This window comes from Metopolophium dirhodum, chromosome 1 (genome assembly GCF_019925205.1).
Source record: "Metopolophium dirhodum isolate CAU chromosome 1, ASM1992520v1, whole genome shotgun sequence".
NCBI lineage: Eukaryota > Metazoa > Arthropoda > Insecta > Hemiptera > Aphididae > Metopolophium > Metopolophium dirhodum.
In genome coordinates this window covers 75,425,869-75,446,152 of record NC_083560.1, presented here as the reverse complement: position 1 = coordinate 75,446,152, position 20,284 = coordinate 75,425,869, and the positions used below count along the sequence as shown (strand labels likewise).

The 20,284-nt window shown below is 28.8% G+C and overlaps 1 protein-coding gene across 1 annotated transcript; it reads right to left on the bottom strand.

The window, feature by feature from the left end:
- Positions 1–4,073: 4,073 nt before the first annotated feature.
- Positions 4,074–19,345, bottom strand: LOC132933582 (uncharacterized). Its single transcript, XM_060999850.1, has 5 exons — positions 18,976–19,345; positions 18,675–18,813; positions 12,178–12,387; positions 11,346–11,582; positions 4,074–7,177 (listed from the first exon to the last, which is right to left on the bottom strand). Coding segments are annotated over exons 1-5 (1,089 nt in total). The 5' UTR covers positions 18,977–19,345; the 3' UTR covers positions 4,074–6,675.
- Positions 19,346–20,284: the final 939 nt, after the last annotated feature.

The window sequence follows — 20,284 nt, the reverse complement described above, 5'->3', positions numbered from 1 at the left end:
TTTAATCATTATTTGAGTTATCATTGTAAAATCAATACATTCATTGATTCATCGTTCATTTAGACTCTAAAATATTTTCTGAATTGTCCAGAGAGGAAACAAATAGTGCATTGACATTCTCTGCCATTTGTTAACATAAATTTATTATTGAATACATTAAACCATTTCGGATACAATTTATTTAATATTTTGATTAAAATTGTTGGTTGCTAACATTTTTACACCCGGTTGTAAAGTTATTACAGTTGTTAAGTTATTTTTTATTTCTAAAAAAATGTATTATCTTATATGTATGCAAATTAATATAAAGAAGACCTATAAGGGCTTTGATTGCTATTATCCAAAACAATGTGTTAAAAAAAAAAACCATTTTTTTCCATTTCTGAATTAAAAATCTGTATACACACAAATTTATTTCATGAATCACACATTTCGCCATCTATAATTCAAGTTCTTAAAAATAATTTACACAATTACTTTATATTGATAACTTTAAAAAGGAAGAAACAATTTTTTTATTCTATCAAAATGTATGTGACAATAATATTACTGCAATCAACAATTAAATTCAGACAACTGACAACTCTACAATCTTTTTTAAAATCTAATTAATTTTGTAATAATGGTTATTATTCGCGGTATCCTATTTACCTATGAATTTTGTAAAGTTTGTATAATATAAATTATTATATTCATGCAAAGTATTTTTAAAAAAAACCTTTTGAATTAATAATTAAATAAAAAAAAATATATCAATTGACAATTACTTATCACAAAGAAGATAATAATATTATGATAAAATAATAAAAATAAAATACATTTTTTGTTATTAAAATTAATATTCTTAATTCTTATTAACCTCATAGTATACCAATATTATATATTTATATGGTTTGATTAGTAATTTCACTTACTGAGATAACATACAAGCATACAACTATTATTTATTTTTCTGTGCAATATTTTACTATTTTGTTATCATATTGTAACAGTAATTACCTAAATTTTAGGTTCTCCCCCGTGTTGTGGTAGTGCGGTAAATTAATAAATGAATATTTTTTATTAATGTTTTAAACAGATATAATAATATTTTATGCCTTGTGTAAATAGGTGCTAAATGTCTATAAATATACTGATAAATGTACCTAAATAATTTGTTATTATTTTATTTAAATGTTGTATGACTGATCCATAATAAATACACATCAGTGGTAGTGGTAATGTGGTACCTATGCCAAACCAAAAACATTTGATATTCTCTAACCTAAATAAATTTATACCTGGAAATGAAAATTTAAAATTATGTATATTATCTAGGTTGTATACAATTTTATATATTTGAATATTTCCCTGTTTACCGTTATTTTATTTATTTTAATTAAAACAAAACAAATAAATGGGCATAAATAATAGGTACTATTATAATATGCATCTACAAATGAAAATTGTCTTACTTTTATAATGCAATACATTATCTACTTAGTACCTTTATTTGAAATACCCAATGCCAGACAAGTCTATGATATCACACAAATTTAAACCACTAGGTATTAATACCTAACCTACACTTCCCATATTTACCATTAACATAAAAAAATATTTTTTTCTGCGTTCCATATTGAATAAAATTAATATCAAAAATATAATATGCCACTAAATTATATTTAAGCAGGGTCCATTAGAAACTCACTATTGATTCATGTTTAGTGGTTGTTTATGCAACCCTACTGTACATAAATTAAATAAAATGTAGTAATAATGTCAGATAATGCTTAATCGGAACCGCTGAAGCTATGTATGAAATTTGGTCTGTAGTTTCGTTTTATGGTGTAGAGACCAGGGCCGTATTTATAGGGGTGTTTTTTTTTGGGGGGGGGGGGGGGGGGGCAATAGTCTTGAATTATGTTAGGGGGTGACAATATTTTTACAACGACTGCAAAAAAGTAAGACGATGTTTTAGAATACGCAATGGAAAATATTATAAATGAATAATAAATACCTATATAAATAAAATGTGTAATACCTGTTGATGGTTCCCACTCCCCAATCTACAACTGCGGAATAATTTTCAGGCAAGTAAAATATAGTTTTTTTTTACATGATCTCTTTTCGTCTTAATACTAAATTGGATACCTACCACAAATCCCTATAATTATTAATTACCTTGTGGCTTGTACCAATATACCATCTATAGCCATAATAGGCGAATATGCTGTAGAAATAGTGTCTTTATTATAACATAATAGGTATCTAAAATATGTTTAACACCACAAAAGAGCATTGTTAAATCGATTTATTATGAGAACAATTTTTATTATATATTGTAAGTTGTACCATAGAAACACTGCATATTTTATTTATTTGTTTGTTAAAAGTAACTTGAATATAAGGTAGGTACTCAGCCGATTTGACTACAGTTGTGGCGAGTAAATTGGCCGAGTCTCTGGGAAGGTATTATAATTATTAAATTTTTTAATGTATAATACGATCACGGGGCTCCAGCGTATCATGTTTGAGGAGTAATGTTTAGGCAATTCACATGACATGAACATTTGATCTATGTCTGTGACGTGTAAGTTGTAAATAAACATTTTCCACAAATTCGCTAAACTAGACTGGTTTAAAATTATCCCGCATTATTCCGCACCGGGATAATGAACCGTGTAAACGATATGGTCCAAACTTCCCGGTGCATTATTTTTCACACCTGTTTAATCTGGCGAATTTTTAGACTGATTAGCCCAATGCGATAATATATGTGCTCGACAGACGACAATGTACCTATGTATGGAACTTCCCTTCCAGCTTTTTCACTGATAAGCCTACGAACTCCACTTTCATTTCCCGACATGTTTTCAGCCCCAACAAAACCACATGCAATAATATTTTGGTACGATAGATTGTGTTTTGTTGATTCAGCACTTATTTCATTTACGGTTGTATGGGCTTTAGTATCTGCAGATAAATCTCTAATAGCAAGAAATTGTTCAACTAGTTGATTATTTTTAACAAAACGATTACATATAGATAATTCAGATTTATTGTTAACATAATTATTATGTGCCATTTTATCGGCAATTTGAGACATTTTTTTTCCAATAACTTCATTACCTATTCAATTTATTGTTTAATATTTTTGATGCACAACATAGAAGTCCACTAACTGTAGCTTTTTGAATATGTAGATCTATCACTATTTATGACGATCCAATTTTCAAGTGATTCACTACTTTTCATAATGAAACGCTTAACCAAAGGTTCATACTTGGTTGTGTGTGCTATTTCTTCTTTAGCAAAAAAATAAATTGAGTGAAAAAAAAAGAGGGAAATGTTTTCTATTGATTTTACATTCTTCGGAACTTTGATTTAAAATTTGGCAATAAACGGGATTTCTTGAGAGTACTATAAAGTCTGTCTTACTTGCTCTATAGGTACTGCGAATATGCGAGGCAGAATTGTTGTGTTTATTTAATTTACCTTCTTTTCCCAGTGCTTTTTTATAACTATTAAATGGTGTTTTAATAAAAACTCCTCTTGTGCTTGTTAATAGTACGGAATCATTTACAGCATGTTTTTCACATAATTTGCAAAAACCATTGCGTTGAACATCAAAATAAAGCCACGGAAAATCATTTTACCATTTTTTATTATAAAATCTTTTTTCTTTACCTTTATTGTAGAGGTAGGCGTAGGCAACTCATCTAAATCCGTGTCATGATGAGAATCTTGGGGCTCTGAAGTTTTTGTTTTTTTATGTGGTGAAAAAAAATCTTTTAGACATTTTTGTTACGAAATAACACGCAGGTACAAACAACTAGGTAAAACTGATTAAACTTATTATTTGAGTCTCCACAGTCTCCACTGCCCCCAGCCATAAGACTTATGCATGTAAAAAAAATCGCATCTCTCAATTTATTGCAATGACCGGTTTGCAGTATGGACCATAATATTATCGTAAAAGTTTTTCACGAAACACTCTACCGTAATTTTGCTACCTCAATAAATGTACCTATTGATAATTTGTTGTGCTAAACAGAAAAAACACAGGTACCTAATTCAATGTAAGAATCATCTTGAGGTCCAAAAATAACAATACACAATATATTACAATAAAAAATTTGTTGACAATTTTTTACAATCAATCGATTTAGATATTACTCTGCAACAAATTTGTATGATTAAAATATTATCTTACAAATAAAACGCTCGAACGATATAATAAATACATTTCAATAAGAAAATGAATATTTAAAAAATTAATACAGAGTACGTTGCCATTAAAACATATTAAACGTCTTTGATATAAAATATAATTAAACGATTTTCAATCGTGATAATAACATAAAATATATAATATTATATTTAATACTAGTCAATACAGCCCATTAACATATTTCTTTGCTTTATACAGCATTGTATAAACCTTAAACTTTACTCGTTATTATAACTACTTTAAGCTAAAATCAGTGAAGTACCTATATTTACATGTTCTTATAATAATAATTTCAAGTCAAATAGGTATGCAACTCAGGTCTATTCTTACAATGTCCGGTTAAGTGTCGGTTAACGCTAACTGATTGAAACAGATTTAATTACCGGCAGAATTCCGCCGGTTAAGTGTCCGTTAACTTTAACCGGACATCGTAAGAACGACTCTTAATACCGTGAACAATATAAGATAATATAATAATATTTACTTACTATAGATATTGTAGAGTAAGTTTTGTTAGTATAATCATCTATTTATCTAATAACTAAATTATTGATTATTTTGGTTTTTTAACCAACTGATATGTATATAACAATTAATAACTAAGCACCACTTATCAGTTCATCACTATAAATCGGACTACTTTGTTTAATAATTGTATCTATTTTTGAACTTTACCCAAATACGATTCTAAAACCCTTCTAGTATAAAAGTACCTAATAAATTACAGAAAAAACAAATATAAAACAGCACCGGCTCATATCTGTAAGTTATTATTTGTTAGTATTTTTACGCCTTAATATGTACATCATAATAATTTACAACCTTAATAATATTATATGGTCAAATATTTTTAATTTCTCAATACGGGTGAACAGTGACGCTTTTATACACAACGGTAAACGGCAATCAAAGGAACGAACAAAAATGGAAAACAAAATAATGTTACAAAACGTGTAATTATTAATTTAATTAATTGCTGTGTGATAAAATTAAACATTTTATGTTTATCAAGTACATAATATACCAACTCCAAAAAAATTAATGTATGTGCAGGGTCAATGATGTATTATACTTCATGAGATTTAAAAAATGTTCACTCCTCGAGAGGAGCTGATAAAAAAATAATATCTTATAATAAATTTCGAAGTTTGAAAAATATTTTAAAACGGCTACGGAATATGAAAAACAAGCTACAGATATCTGAAACAGCATTAAATTGTAAAAACACTTTGTTGGTAATCGGTACTCTGTCCGTAAGAATGGTAAGTACCAAGTTAATAATAGTAGTAACCGTTTTATGATATATATTATTATTTTATGTCATTCTCAATATTTTTGTAAAGTTAAAAAATAAATTGTACCTATAAAATCGGCCTAATAATATATTATATTATATCAATTTGTAATCGAATAATTATTATGTAGTGCACATTGTTGTTAAGTAAATAATACATGGCAACTATAGTAGTAAAGCAGAAAACTATATAATCGAAGTATTATTTCATTAAACTAAAAGTGCATTAAAGTAGTTAAAATGCGTTATTTTAATTTAAAATTATTTCCATAATAATTATTCATAAAAAATAAATGTTTATAGGTATTTTATTTCGTTTATGAAAGTTGCATAGTTTGCAAAAAACTTACAGACAACAGCAGCGGTTGAAAATCCAAAACCTATTATAACTTTTTTTTAAATTTCGTAACAAATAGTATCTAATTTTTCATCTTACACGCTTATCTACACAAAAAAATAAATAACTATCGGCATCGACTTTCAGTTACTTTGGACTTGGGGCTTTATTTACCAACCACTGATTCAGAATTGAAAAATTTGAGTTAACTTCAAACAACCCCCAGGTCAATAATAAGTTGTATAATAATATTATGCTATTAGTTATTGCATTTACATAATATTATATAGGAGTGATTTAAATAAATAAACAGTTTCGTTTGGGATTAACATTTAGCCCCCCCCCCCCTCCCCACTCTAATTGGGCTTGAATACTAAAATCGAATGGTTGTTAATGTCATAACTCATAAAATAACATTGTCATGTAGCGATGATCGCGGTCACAAGTGCATTCATTCATTTTTCTTACGATTTTTCGTCTTGCACGTAAATAAACAATAATAAGTACCGTAATCGACATTCGGTCATAATGATAGCGATTAAAATAAACAAAATATGTTATTTCATGGCTGCTCCTATCCGTTCTGCTTCGAATAATCGCAAACTGTAAGAGCACAAATCAATGGCGAGAGGTCGTGGGGTCGTGCGAGGGCAACAGCTAGCGGCATAGTTTCAACGGAGATGAACATAAAGCTATAATATAAGGGAGGACAGGTGGTTGTGCGCTAAAATCGAACGGTTTTTAATATAAAAATATAATATTATCATTGTTGTCGTGATAAGTAAAGCCATCCAGCATACAGCCAGAGGGCAGCATTGGCCCCAGCGCGACCTAAGAAGCCGACTGCATCATAGCGGCGCGTCCGTTGGTGGCCGGCTGCTTCAGGTGGTCGGCGGTTAGCTGGTGCGGCGGCACTTCGTCCCGGACCCGGTGGAACACTTTGGTGCCGAACTGGAGCGCCGCGCCGACCGGGAACTTGACGTTCAGCCACACGGAGAACCTCATGTTGTAGTTCAACAGCGGCCGGAACACGGCGGCCAGCCAAGCGCGGGTCAGCAGCACGGCGTGCGTGTACACCTGCACGTTGTACATCCACCGGCTGTACCGGGCGACCAGCGGCCGGCGCACCGGTACGCCGCACAGCTCGTGAGTGAACGCCATGAACGCCTCCGTGTCCAGCATGGGCGAGATGGGCTTCATGCCGCTCAGCAGCGCCTGCACCATGTGCTCAAACCTCGGCGGCGGGTTCAGCAGCCCCGGCGCGTACACGTCCCGCAGGATCAACGCGCACGTGCCGCGAACCTCTTCGAGCGAGCCACAGCACAGGTTGTACCTGCATCCGTAACAATGTGTCATTAGGTATATATTATAATAGCCAATAAGTATATTTATTTATTTATGACCTATATAATTTACGAGACGAGCCAAAACGTTGCAAGGAACGATGGTAGTGTAACACTAAATTAACATTAAGGTTAAAACCAGAACTAATGAGTAATTACTACAACCAAACTCGCTGTTGAGATAAATTTATGATTACACAATATAATAATGGAATGCGAAAGACCATTCGTGGTTTGCAGTGCAGTGATTTGGAAAGGGACAGATGTGAGGCGTGGGATAGGGAACTTTGAAGACAATTTAAGATAGGAGACTAGGGGAATCGGTTTTTCCATGTAAGGATATCTGAAAGAAAAGAGAAGAAAAGAGAAGTAAATAGAAGATTCGAGCTATACATTATGCATGGAAATATTACGTGTATTGAAATATTTGACTGTTTATACAACTACCACAACAAATATAATATTCAAAATGATTTTACCTTTAAAAATTCCGAACACCATATAATATTACTAATTAATGTATTTATTGAAACAAAATTTGATTTATTTACAACATGTATTTACATGTTATACAATAAGCAAATTTGATGAGACATGATTGACGGGAAGAGAAAGTCGCTCGATGAAAATAATATGGCGTATATTCAAAAATATTAATAGTAAGTCAAAAAAATATATAAAATATAAAAAGGTAAAAAATGCACAATCGTGTTATGTTTTTTGATGGGAAAAAGGTAAAAACTTCAGAAAACATATAAGAAATCATTGTAACCATGATCATTATAATCATTGTTCACTTGAAAATGATTTTTCATTTTTTTGAAATTAACATCCTACATTTTTCAAAATTAGATTTTTTCATTTTTAATATTAAGGGGATCGCAGCACACCGTATTTTTCATACGTTTTAGACCACTTTAAACGGTGATAAATTACATATACTTCAGAATGTTCGATTTTAGTTTTTTATCCATGAATGAATTTTTTGATAAAATATTATGGCTTTTTAGGTAATTGATTTTAAAGGACCTTAAAATTAAGATTTTTTTTCAAAAAACTCATGAAATAATTGCATTATATTTGTATTTATTTTGAGCACATCTGTTTTAAATCAAAAAAGTGATTCCAAAAGAGCGTAGTCTATCTGCTTATAAATTCAACCGTTTTTTCCGAAATTACAATCGAACTTCAGCAAGTATGTTTAATTTACTACCGCTTTTATAGTAGTTATGCAAATAACAAGTATATATTTCATTTTTAACGATTTATTGACATGTGCGTGCGCGTGCAAGAGTTGCATCTGGCGCCACGCCAGTTACCCGACGCAGCATTACTACAGTGATTCTCGAACAGTCGAACGAACTAAAATGTTCATTAACTATTCACAAACAGACATAGCCCAAATGTTCATGTCATGTGAATTGCATAAATATTACTCCTTGAAACATGATACGCTGGAGCCCCCTTGAGAATTTTAATAACATTGGAGTGAACAAATTAATATAAATATGTAAGAAAATCGTATTCACGTAAATTTTATGTGCGATATCAAACATATTTTCAGATAAATAGGTTAGTTAAAACCTACGATTGGCAAAAGATTGATACTTTTATCAACAAATAAACCCAATAAGTAATATTCGTGTGTAGTGCGTTATTGACATGTGAGTGCACGTGCGGGAAATCTCCGTTATTTATTAAACACACATTCACACCACACACTAATGATCACTTCCTACTTAAAAATATTTTAAAAAAGGTGGAAAAGTGGGTGTCGCTCTACTGTACATTAGGTTACAAGTGGGTCACTGTAATAGTGTAATGGATGATGTTAAATTTGAATTCAATGATATCAAATCATTGTATAAAAAAAAATGATTCTGAGCGAAGACGTTTAGTCAGCCTATGATATTACTGAGTATATTTGATGATATTATTGTAAATAAAGTAATTTATATATAAACTATTTACGTGAACCTTGTTTTAAATTTTCAATCCTTAGATATAAAAGTTGAACATTTTATAAATGTTTAACTACAGAATAATTATTAAATTTAAAATTTGATAAATTTTGTCAAAATTTGAACTTTAATGCTTATAAAAAAAATTGTACCTATGTATTTTTAATATTTTCAACTGCTATTGTAACAATATATCAGGAGTCTTGTATTACTTTTTCACGTATTTTTACCCAAAAATGACATTTTATTGACAATTATAGAAAAAAAAACTAAAAAAATTGAAAACTGACTATGTCCATAAAGAGCTCAAAAAAGTTTTATGGTGTATAGAAAATGAAAATATAAACATTCAGTGAAATTTTCATGTATCTACATTATTCGTTTTTGAATTACAATAAAATAAGAAAATCGCTACAAGAGATATTAAGTGAATATCCGATGTTGAAAAAATTTGAATTTCAAACGCTCATATTAACTTAATGTGAATTTCTTACATATTTTTTTTTTTTTTGATAAAGGTAGATAACTTTATAAGGAATCTTGTATTACATTTTAAAATCTTAGATTTAAAAAAAAAAGTTTTTCTGAATTTCTAACTCAAAATAATTTGCAAATTTTCATCATTTTTACGTATTTCGTCAATATTTGAACTTAAAATGCTTATAAAAAAAATTTGTGACTATAGATTTTTAATATTTTTCATCTTTGAAACAATATACTAGGAGTCTTCTCTTAAAATGTTTAAGCTTTTTTATCCAACAAATAAAATTGTATTGACAATCATAGTAAAAAAAACTAACAACACTGAAAATGTATAATGTCCGTAAACAGCTCAAGACAAGTCAAAATATTTTGAATATTTTATAGTGTATAGCAAATGCTAATATAAATGTTCAATGAAAATTTCATGTATCTACGGTCTTTTTTTTTAGAGTTACACCAAAAACCAAAATCGATTTTGTTAAAAACTGATTTTGCGTAAAAATCCCCATTTTTCCTTAATTTTTATGTGGTTTTTCCCGGCGCTTTTGGGAATTTAAAATTTTAACCTCATGAATGCATCAACTTGATTCACTTTTCCATCAAACAAGATACTGTTGAAGAAAATCGTAGCAGTTTTACTGCCCCAAACCATGATGACAGACACAAAAAAAAAATTAAAAAAAAAACACACATCATTGTAAAATCAATACATTCATCGATCCACTCAGAATCTAAAAATTGCTCCTAAAAGACAGTTGGTATCAAATCCCCTTAAATAATACCACACAATATACTTACTAATAGTACTATTGTTCTTGAAATTCGAAAACTACATACATATAATTTAATAGTTTTTTTCAATTACATAAGTACCTACTTATTCTGCAATTATAAATTGATAAATGTCTGAAAAATTAAAAAAAAAAAATTGATTACAATTCTAGAGTAACCTGATATATTGTCTGGTTAGAGTATCATTATTTATTATATAGTAGATCACATAAAATAATCCTATGAAAAAATATTATTTTCCCTGACCAGAATATAATATAAGGAGGACCTAAAAGGACATTGATTTTTTTAAATTATTTAAAACGTACGTAATTCTATACAAATAAACTCGGTATAGGTACAATTGCACAACACTACGACACTTTAACCACGCCCAACAATATACAAAAAAAAGTTATTTGTGTTAGGGGTGATGAGTTCGTCACCCTCAGAATGTACAAAAGTCAATAATATTCAATACTAAATACTACAATATTTATACTACAACCTACCTAACCGTTTAAGTCATGTTTGGAATAATTTAAATTTATCAAATACTATAAAAAAATTGTATAAGTATATATAGATTCGTAATAAATAAAATTATATAGGTAACTACTACCTATGTCCTACATAATATTTAATTCATAATGTTATTCATTAGTGCATTAGTCAGTGCGCAATATATGACGAATGCAAAATAATTAAAATATGTAATAAAAAACATGTGATTTCGATTGGATAATTAATAAATATTTTATCCAACAATTACATTTTCTTATACCTACATGTGTTTTAAAATATGTCTTAGTGCCTTAAAGTAAACATTTAAAAAATAGATAAAATAACGATTCTGTTTCACTTGACATTCATATGTAGTATATATATAATATTATAATGACTACGAGTTCGATCTAATAATATTATAGATAATATTACTAACTTGTCTTGAATTCCCAACATGTATCCAATAGTTCGCCAAAAATGCAGAATGGCCCTTTCATCTTCTTCGGTGCCTACAATAGCCAATTCTTTTTTTCTCAACAATAGTAAGCCCATGAATCCAAATTGAGTTAAAGCCATATCTTTTTGAGTTACTCGCAGTCCGAGTCCAGACTTATTCGAAACTCGATTCGCAGCACAATGAAGTCCGTGTACAATGGCCACAGATATTTGAGATCTAAATATAATATAATTTAAAGTAAACTGGTTTTCATATGTAATTGAATGGATAATATTTATTGATTGTGGTTGTATAAAGGTAGGAATATACTATAAATTCCTTATATTTATTTAAGATTTTTGATATACGTCATTAGGTCCATATAAATTAGATCAATGTTTCTTAACTTGGGGGTCGCTAACTCATTATTTAGGGTCGCTAACCTATGATTTAAATCAATACAAACAATTAAAAATTTCAAATAATAAAAAAAAAAGTAATAATAAGATTAAAACAATAAATATTACAATAATACCTACATAATACAAGTATATTATATATTTATATTATCACGAATAAGTTTAACTGTGACTTAAAAACGGAAAGCACACTATTAACAATGTTACTATTTGACGTTTATTAAAGAAGAATCTATAATAAACTGCTAATATAGATTATCAACCATGATAAGGCCGCAGTGCATGTAAATTAAGGGAACCATTTTGAATTTTCCAAATATTTCGAAAAGACATTTTTTATTTTAAAAGACATTCGTAAAAGTTATAATTTATTAATAAACCTATTGTATAATATGATTTATATATTCACTTACTTTGACTTAACATTTGTCACGTCGTATCTATACCACCTCAGCATGTGCCTGATGGTATCAAGGTACCTCTTGAAAGCGGTAAATGGATCAGAAGATTTATTTGTGAACACTAATACATCCAATATTGTTGGAACTGTTAATACCAATATTAATCCAATCAAATTTGAAGCGAATATTGCATAGAAATTTGAATAAAAATACTTTTGCCCTCTGAAAATAAAATAAAATAAAACATTTTCTTGTACATATCGTTTCTATTATTATAATATATTTACATACATTCTATTGTTATTTCAATTTTAATATCAGAAGTTCTATAGGAAATATTTATTTATTTTATTTTTGGCTTTTTAATACAGGCCATTTAGGCCCCTTGCCGCAACTATAGTAGATATTATGTTTTATGTGTTTATATATTTTTATAGTATAATAATATAAACCATTTGTATAATAAGTTAAGAAATTCGTTAATTACCTTCAAATTTATCTTAGTAGTAACAAAATATTGTATTAGCAAGAAAAATAAATGATTTTGAAAATCAATTAATTATATTCAGAAACCATAATTTATTATTGTAAGATAAAATTCAAATATAATTTACGATCATTTTAAATTTATTGAAGTTACTTTTTTTTTTTACACGTGTTTGCATATTTTAGACGACATGGATAATTTAAATGTAGATTACCGTTTTTATTGCTTTTATTAGGGAAAATATTTTATATTATGTTAAGCATTTCATCATATTTTATTCCAACCAAATTACAAGTTATGTCATAAATTATGAAAAAGTATTACTATTGTATATTTGTGCACAATTTTAAATAAAATTTAAAACTTATATTAGGTCCAAATTTCGATTTTTTTTCAAATATTCCATTAAGTATTTAATTAAATTTTTTTTTGTATTTGACTGAAAACAAAGAAAAACTATTTTTTAATGTATTTCTGGTTATTATGTTTTTATTTTAATCACTGTTGAATTCAATATTATAAAGTCTATAATTTCGATTTTATAATATTTATGCTTAATTAATGAGTAGAAAAATAAGCGTACAAATTTCAAGGACTTTTAAGTCATTATTAAATCCACAATAATGCTATATTTACAAATAATGACTTATTCATATGACGTTGATATATTTCATAGATATTGTTTAAAATATTATGGTGTACCTATACATCAAAAAGTCAAAACGTAGTTATTAACAATTAAGTAATGTAACAGTTAATATTTGTTATGACTTTTTTAAATACACGCATCATTAAACCAGTTCAATACAAAACGTTATTTTCGAAACATTTAATATTATTTTTTGGTTTCTGTAGGAAAAAATGTTAAATTATAAACAAAATTATATGAGGTTTTTTCTTAGTCTTAAACAAAACAATACAAATTAATGAATGCCAAGATATTCCGCTCCAGTATGTTACCTATTAATTATTATTTTATCGAAAATCCTATTTCAAACCAATTTTTATAGCCAGAGTCAAACATGAACTATAATTTAAAAAAGCTCAACTATTTCCATTCCAACCAATTGAACAGAGCGATATTAAATCAAATAATTTTAAAACACAGTTGTGGATAAATACAATTAGCTGAACGAATTCACAATAATAAATCCCCACTTGTTTGACGAAACAAAAATCTCTCCAAGACTACACGTTTTTTCGACCTCAAAACGGCGTTGGGTATAGCTTACATTATTGTTGTATACACTACACAGTATTATTTATAGCCTATCTACATATTAGGTGTATAGATTGGAAAAATGTAACAGAATATTTAACCGATACCGACTGCAAACTTTTATTGTTATAATAATGTTATGAAATTAGTAATAACAGACTAGTTATGAGTTATGCTTATGACTTATGAATATAACGAAACATAGGCATTACATTTGGCTCTCGAAAGATTAAACACCTTTCTTTTCAGACGATTGAGCAGGTTTAAAATATCACATGCATAGCTCCACGATAATACGAGCGACGTTGCCATATTATTTATTTAATAACAAAAAGTCACAAGTGACTTGTGGAAGTGTGGAACTATATCAGTTTATGACAAATTTTTTCAATAACTTTTCAGATACGATCAGGCAGTTACCTACTTGATTAGTTTGCTGTAACTTGGAAACTTGTGATAGTTACAGATTATACAACAGCTGGTAGGTAGTCAGGTAGTCAGTGACTAAAAGTAAGTTACATTTAAAGTTAGGTACTAGAAGTTACCTAGGGGTCTCGTTAGTTTGGTTTATTTGTTCAAGAAAATCACACTAATAAATATTTATTTGTAGGCGTTAATGAGAAAAGTGTATTGTGTAAGTAAAATTTGTAAGTATTATTAACATTGAAATGTAGTAATATGCCAGAATAGTAAGAAGTATAAGAGCATATTATTTCTATAATACCCTTACCACGGATAGTAACTAATACACCAATATTAAAAAATAATTAAATTGGCTACATTGGAACAGAAAATAAAAAGCGTGCTCAATCGTAATACTCAAAATATTTCTCCAAAAATGACGCATGGTCGTATTTTATTCACATTTTGGTGTAAAAATGTTTTCTAAAATTACAAGTTGACAATTTTTTAAGTCAAGCAAAATATTAAAATATCAATCTGCAAAGGTACTTATAGTGATTTTTACCGTTGCTGTTGACTGTTTAAATTTGATGAATCATTTAATGGTACCTAAATACTTGTGTTGAACTTTTACAAGTTAAAATTTAAGTTAACATCTAAAAGTAGGTTAACACGTAACATACTAACAAACACGTTATTATCCATATAATTTGCTGTCCCTATTTGGAACAAATAAACTACGGTGAATTATAACTCTAGGTAATATTTAATTTTTATATTTGCTTGATTATATAAGTATATTTTATATTTTATTTAACAGATAAACATTTAATTGTTATAATGTTTATGAACAATTAATATAATAAAAATATAAATGCACGTTTATAATAATATATGTTTTAGAATAGGTAATATTTTATTTTGAACTAAACCTATTTAATACCCAGTTCATTAAAAATTAGATTTTCTTACAAACTATAGGCAAGATATTTACTAGATAAAATAAATTAAGTTGTTTAAAAATACATTATAATTAATGTTATTAGAAATAAGAAATAAACTGTAGGTGGTAGGCACTGTTATTTGTCAGTGAGGTTCAATCGTTCAAATACTACAAATTTTCAATTTGTAAAAATAAGTATACAAAGATAATCATAGACCTATTTTATTACTTAAGTAGTTAAAAGTTAAAAGTTATAATAAATGTATTTAGTATTTTAGTTTACAAAGGCTGATATAGTAAAAGTACGAAACGATGACAGCTAAAACAATGAATGATAAAAACATCGACAGGGATAATATAAAGTACTTATACCTATCAATTATTATCATAGGTCAAAAGGCTGAATGCTGACATACAAAAATACGTAAAAATAAAATAACATAACATAAATAATGATATTATATTTGATATTTATGATTTATGATGGTCAGGCGGTATGCACTGACTCAGACAAAAACCACAAACTGTCTCTACAACGGGAGATAAAACAAAATACCTGGCTCCGCTAAAACACGAGTCTATATGAGAAGAGATAGGTACACTGCCGACTTTTAATACAGAACAAATCATTAATTAACTATGAAAAAATAAAAATTTAATAAAACATCATACCCTAAAAATACCAAAATAAATAAGAAGACTAATTATTATAAGTTAAGGATGTGAATATATAATTATATATAATAATATGTAGAAATGACTGTACGATAAAATTTAAAATATTGATAGGTACAGTAAATAGAAATAATCTAGGAAAATATTAGATAGTATTGGATTTACAGTATTGTGTGTTATTAGAAACCTTGTTTAAAATGTACAGTCCTTAGCTAGTAAGTTTAATATTTGCTAATATACATATTTTGAAAATATTCTGACTTGTTTTGAGCTGTTTTCGGACATTTACAGTTTCCAATTTTTTCTATTACTATCATTCAGATTTTATTTGTTGGTATGACATTTTAATACAAGGCTCCTGATATATTGTTACAGTATCAGTTGAAAAATATTAAAAATACATAGGCACAATTTTATTTTATAAGCATTTAAAGTTTAAATTTTAACAGACTTTATCAAATTTAAAATTTAAAAATTATTTTGTGGTTAGAAATGTATAAAATGTTCAATTTTGATAGGTAAGTATTGAAAATTTAAAAAAGATTCCTTGGAAGTAGGTTTGTCTGTAAATTACCTAAGAAATATAAATAACACAGGTTTCTTTTATAAATTTTTTATGTTCAAATTTGGACGAAATTATATATTAAATAGCCAAGAATATCGATTTTAGTTATTTTTTGTAATTTTATAATATTAATTCAACTTTTAGTTACCCTATTAATAATAAGTAATAACAATATAAATATAATATAAAATATCCGACAAACCGTCTTCGCTCAGAATCGTTTTTCATATACAATATTATATCATTGAATTCAAATTAAATACCATCCATTAACGTAATCCACTTATAACCAACTGTACAGCAGAGTGACATCCACTTCCCTGCATTTTTTGTTTAATTACACTAATAACACAACTTATGAGGAACCTTGTGTTAAATTTTCTAGTTTTTGAATGGACAAATTATTTATTGATAATAATTTAAAAAATAACTAAAAACAAAATCTTTTATTTCTCATACCTACCTATAAATTGCTCAGAAAAAGCCAAAATATTTTAAAAATGTAATGTATGGATAAAGGTCATATAAACATTTGGTGAAACTTTAAAGTATCTACGGTAGTTAGTTTTTGAGTTAGGTACCTACACTAAAAACAAAATCGATTTTGTCGAAAACTGGTTTTGTGTAAAATTTCCTATTTTTCCTTAAATTTTATTTTGTTTTTCCCAGGATTTTGAAAACTATTAAGAACTTTTTACTTTTGAACTCTAGTGCACTAACTAGATATACTTTCCTGCCAGAAAAGATGCTGTAGGGAATTGAAGCATTTTTACTGATCCAAAAGGTGATGAATAGATATCAAGGAAATCAATAGATACACCTGCTTAGTATCTAAAATAAGAGAAGCACTATTGGTCATTGGACTTGTTTTATATCAAGTAAAATAATATCATATATACATGCCATGGAAATATGTCTTAAATGAATGTTATTGTAATATTGTAATGTTATGATGGTTAATCGATTGCTTGCTTTGTTATATAATTTTACGTCTTATGATTTGTATATGTTTTTTTTGTAATTTAATTATTAAATTAGAATTTATGATTTTAAAATCAATAATCAATTTCCTATTATGTATATTAACGTTTAAATTTAACATTGTAACCTGTCGATAATTTATAGTGTTTCATGTTTTTCGACGTTCCGCTCATATTAAACAACCGCACCTATAATACCTATATCATATGGGTAATTAATTATATATATTATAAAAGTAATTGAGTATGTTATATTTTAATTAAACTATTGTACCGCATTTATTCGTAATGAATTTAAGTAATTTTGTTAAAACGTATGAATATAATATAAACTGGCTAACCGCATTATACATAAAAAAAATATTATTGCTCAATGTTTAGATTTTTACGATCATGTGTAATTAATGTATTCGGTGATTTGAATGATAATAATTTTATTTTCAAGTACCAACAATTTGTATGCATTCCAAGATTCCATTCTGATATCTAATTAATATTTCACGCGTGCAATCAGAAATGTTAAAAATATACTTTATTGTGAAATTTGATTTGCGTGTACGAATATATTATTATAATAGTGGTATGTAAGTATGACACATACAATTAACCGGGTATTCTATTATACCTTGATTAGCACATATTATTAATAGTTATTACTTATTATAACTCACATAGTCGCATTATATGTTCGTTAGATATTCGGGTAATGTAATTTCAAGATTGGTATTGCAACAATAAATTAGGAATACTGAAAACTACGTTATGTAGGAATTTATGTCATTATAACTGCATAACGATGTATTGCATTTTTTTTATGGGTGCAGTCTGCATAATAAGTTATACAAACGAAACAGAAACCAACAAATTTATTCCAACGTTTATAGCTTGCGATGTAACGATCGTCACAATAATATTAGATATATGCGTATATAAAACATAAGTTAGGTATACCTATAAAAAATATATTCGACATTTATAGAAACGACTTCGGTTGGCTCATTTGTCACTAAAATAGTTTTTCTGTAATCTCGTGTATTATCAATGTAAGGTAGGTATGTATTAGTCCACGCATATAATGACGTTATTGGAAGAATGGATTTTTAAAATTTTTGTTTTTTTTCTTTACATTGCCGCGTCATTTATTTCAAATACTTAGGTATACCTAGAAAAAGCTCAACACATCGATAACCCATATTTATTGCGTTAGCTGTAAAGTGTCAATAGTGAGATGGTTTTACCTGGCAAACAATGCCGCGTCGAACCATTCCGGAACGTCTTTTGGCCGTGTGGTGTCGACCGGCACGTTGCTCCCGTCTTCTATGATGGTCTTGAACTTCTGCTTCACCAAGGCATCGTCAGTTTTCGTCGAGTACGACACTGTGTCAATCGATAAAATAACACAATATTATTGTATGTATAACATGGCCAACGCGCATCGTCTGCGCCGCGGAGAAAAATTACGAAAATCAATAAATATAATAATACAGTGTTACATAATAAAATCATTTAAAATGTTTAATCCTTTTCGTCGAGTCTTACTTGTAAAGTAGGTATTTCGGTGTGTACGGCGATGAGACTAAGGTGCAAAAATAACGCGACCGGGTCGTCGTCGTAAAAAATTCTTAAATCAAAATATTGCAAGAAAATTCCTATTGAACCGGACGTCCGTCGACTTCGTGGGCTACGCGACGCGAGGCGAGCAAACGACTGCGCAACGTTCACGTCGGTGCGCGCTCACCGTGTGTGTGCAGACTACACCATCCGACCAGGATGGCTCGACGGTAGAAAGTGATGGCTAAACCGGTATTATCGTTTATGTGTAGTTACGATACGACGACCGCCGCCGTCACGGCCACCTGTCATAGCTGCCGCGGACGATTGCTGTTGTCGAGTAAAGCTGCTCACTATTATTATAGTAGTACCCCCTAACAGTGGGAATAATAATAATACAATGATAGTGATAATGATAATAATGTACAATGATAGTAAAATACGAAAAATAAAAATTAATAACAACATAATTGACGCCAGCTGTAGTGTGTGCGTGCGTGCGTGTCCCGAAAGGTTGTTTTTGCACCAACACTTCGTCACGATACATAAAAGCACGCAGGACACGTGCACTCGTCGATATTATAACAATATACGAGCCGGACTACCGCGTTTGGTCAGGAAACGTTAGGTAGGTACCTATAATATATTTACGTACATTTCGTACGTTTTTCAAAGTCACGATACCTCAATATCACACTAAGGTATCCGTATAATAGCCATATACCTATTATAATAGTTATCTACGTTCTTTATAATAATTTTATAATATAATTCATACTAACATTATCTTACGGTTGATATAATAGTAGAATACTAATTCATTAACGTTGACAGCTACATTTTTATCAATGTTTAATATAATATTATGATACATTTGTAAGACGCAGTAGCTCCACAGTCATACATGGGTCAGTGTTTTAGACGGCGCGTCGACGAAAAGCTTATCCTTTCTACACACGTTTCGGATTTACATGTAAATGTAAATGAATACTTGTAACAACGCATACGGCATACATAATAATATTTTTGATAAAAACGTCGTATACTAAAAAAGTAAAAACATCACACGAAATAGAGAAACAGCTCATTTTTCATATTATTTTAGTGTTCTATTACTGTGGCGCTGAAGCACGTACAACCTCCCCCCCTAGGCCCTAGTTTGTGCCTATGTCAATATACACGATGCATGCATATTGTATATCATACTTTAGTAATATTTTGTTTGCCATTTACCAAACAGTTTTTATACGAACCCATTGGACATTATATACATTTATGATCGGGTAGCCAAAATAAT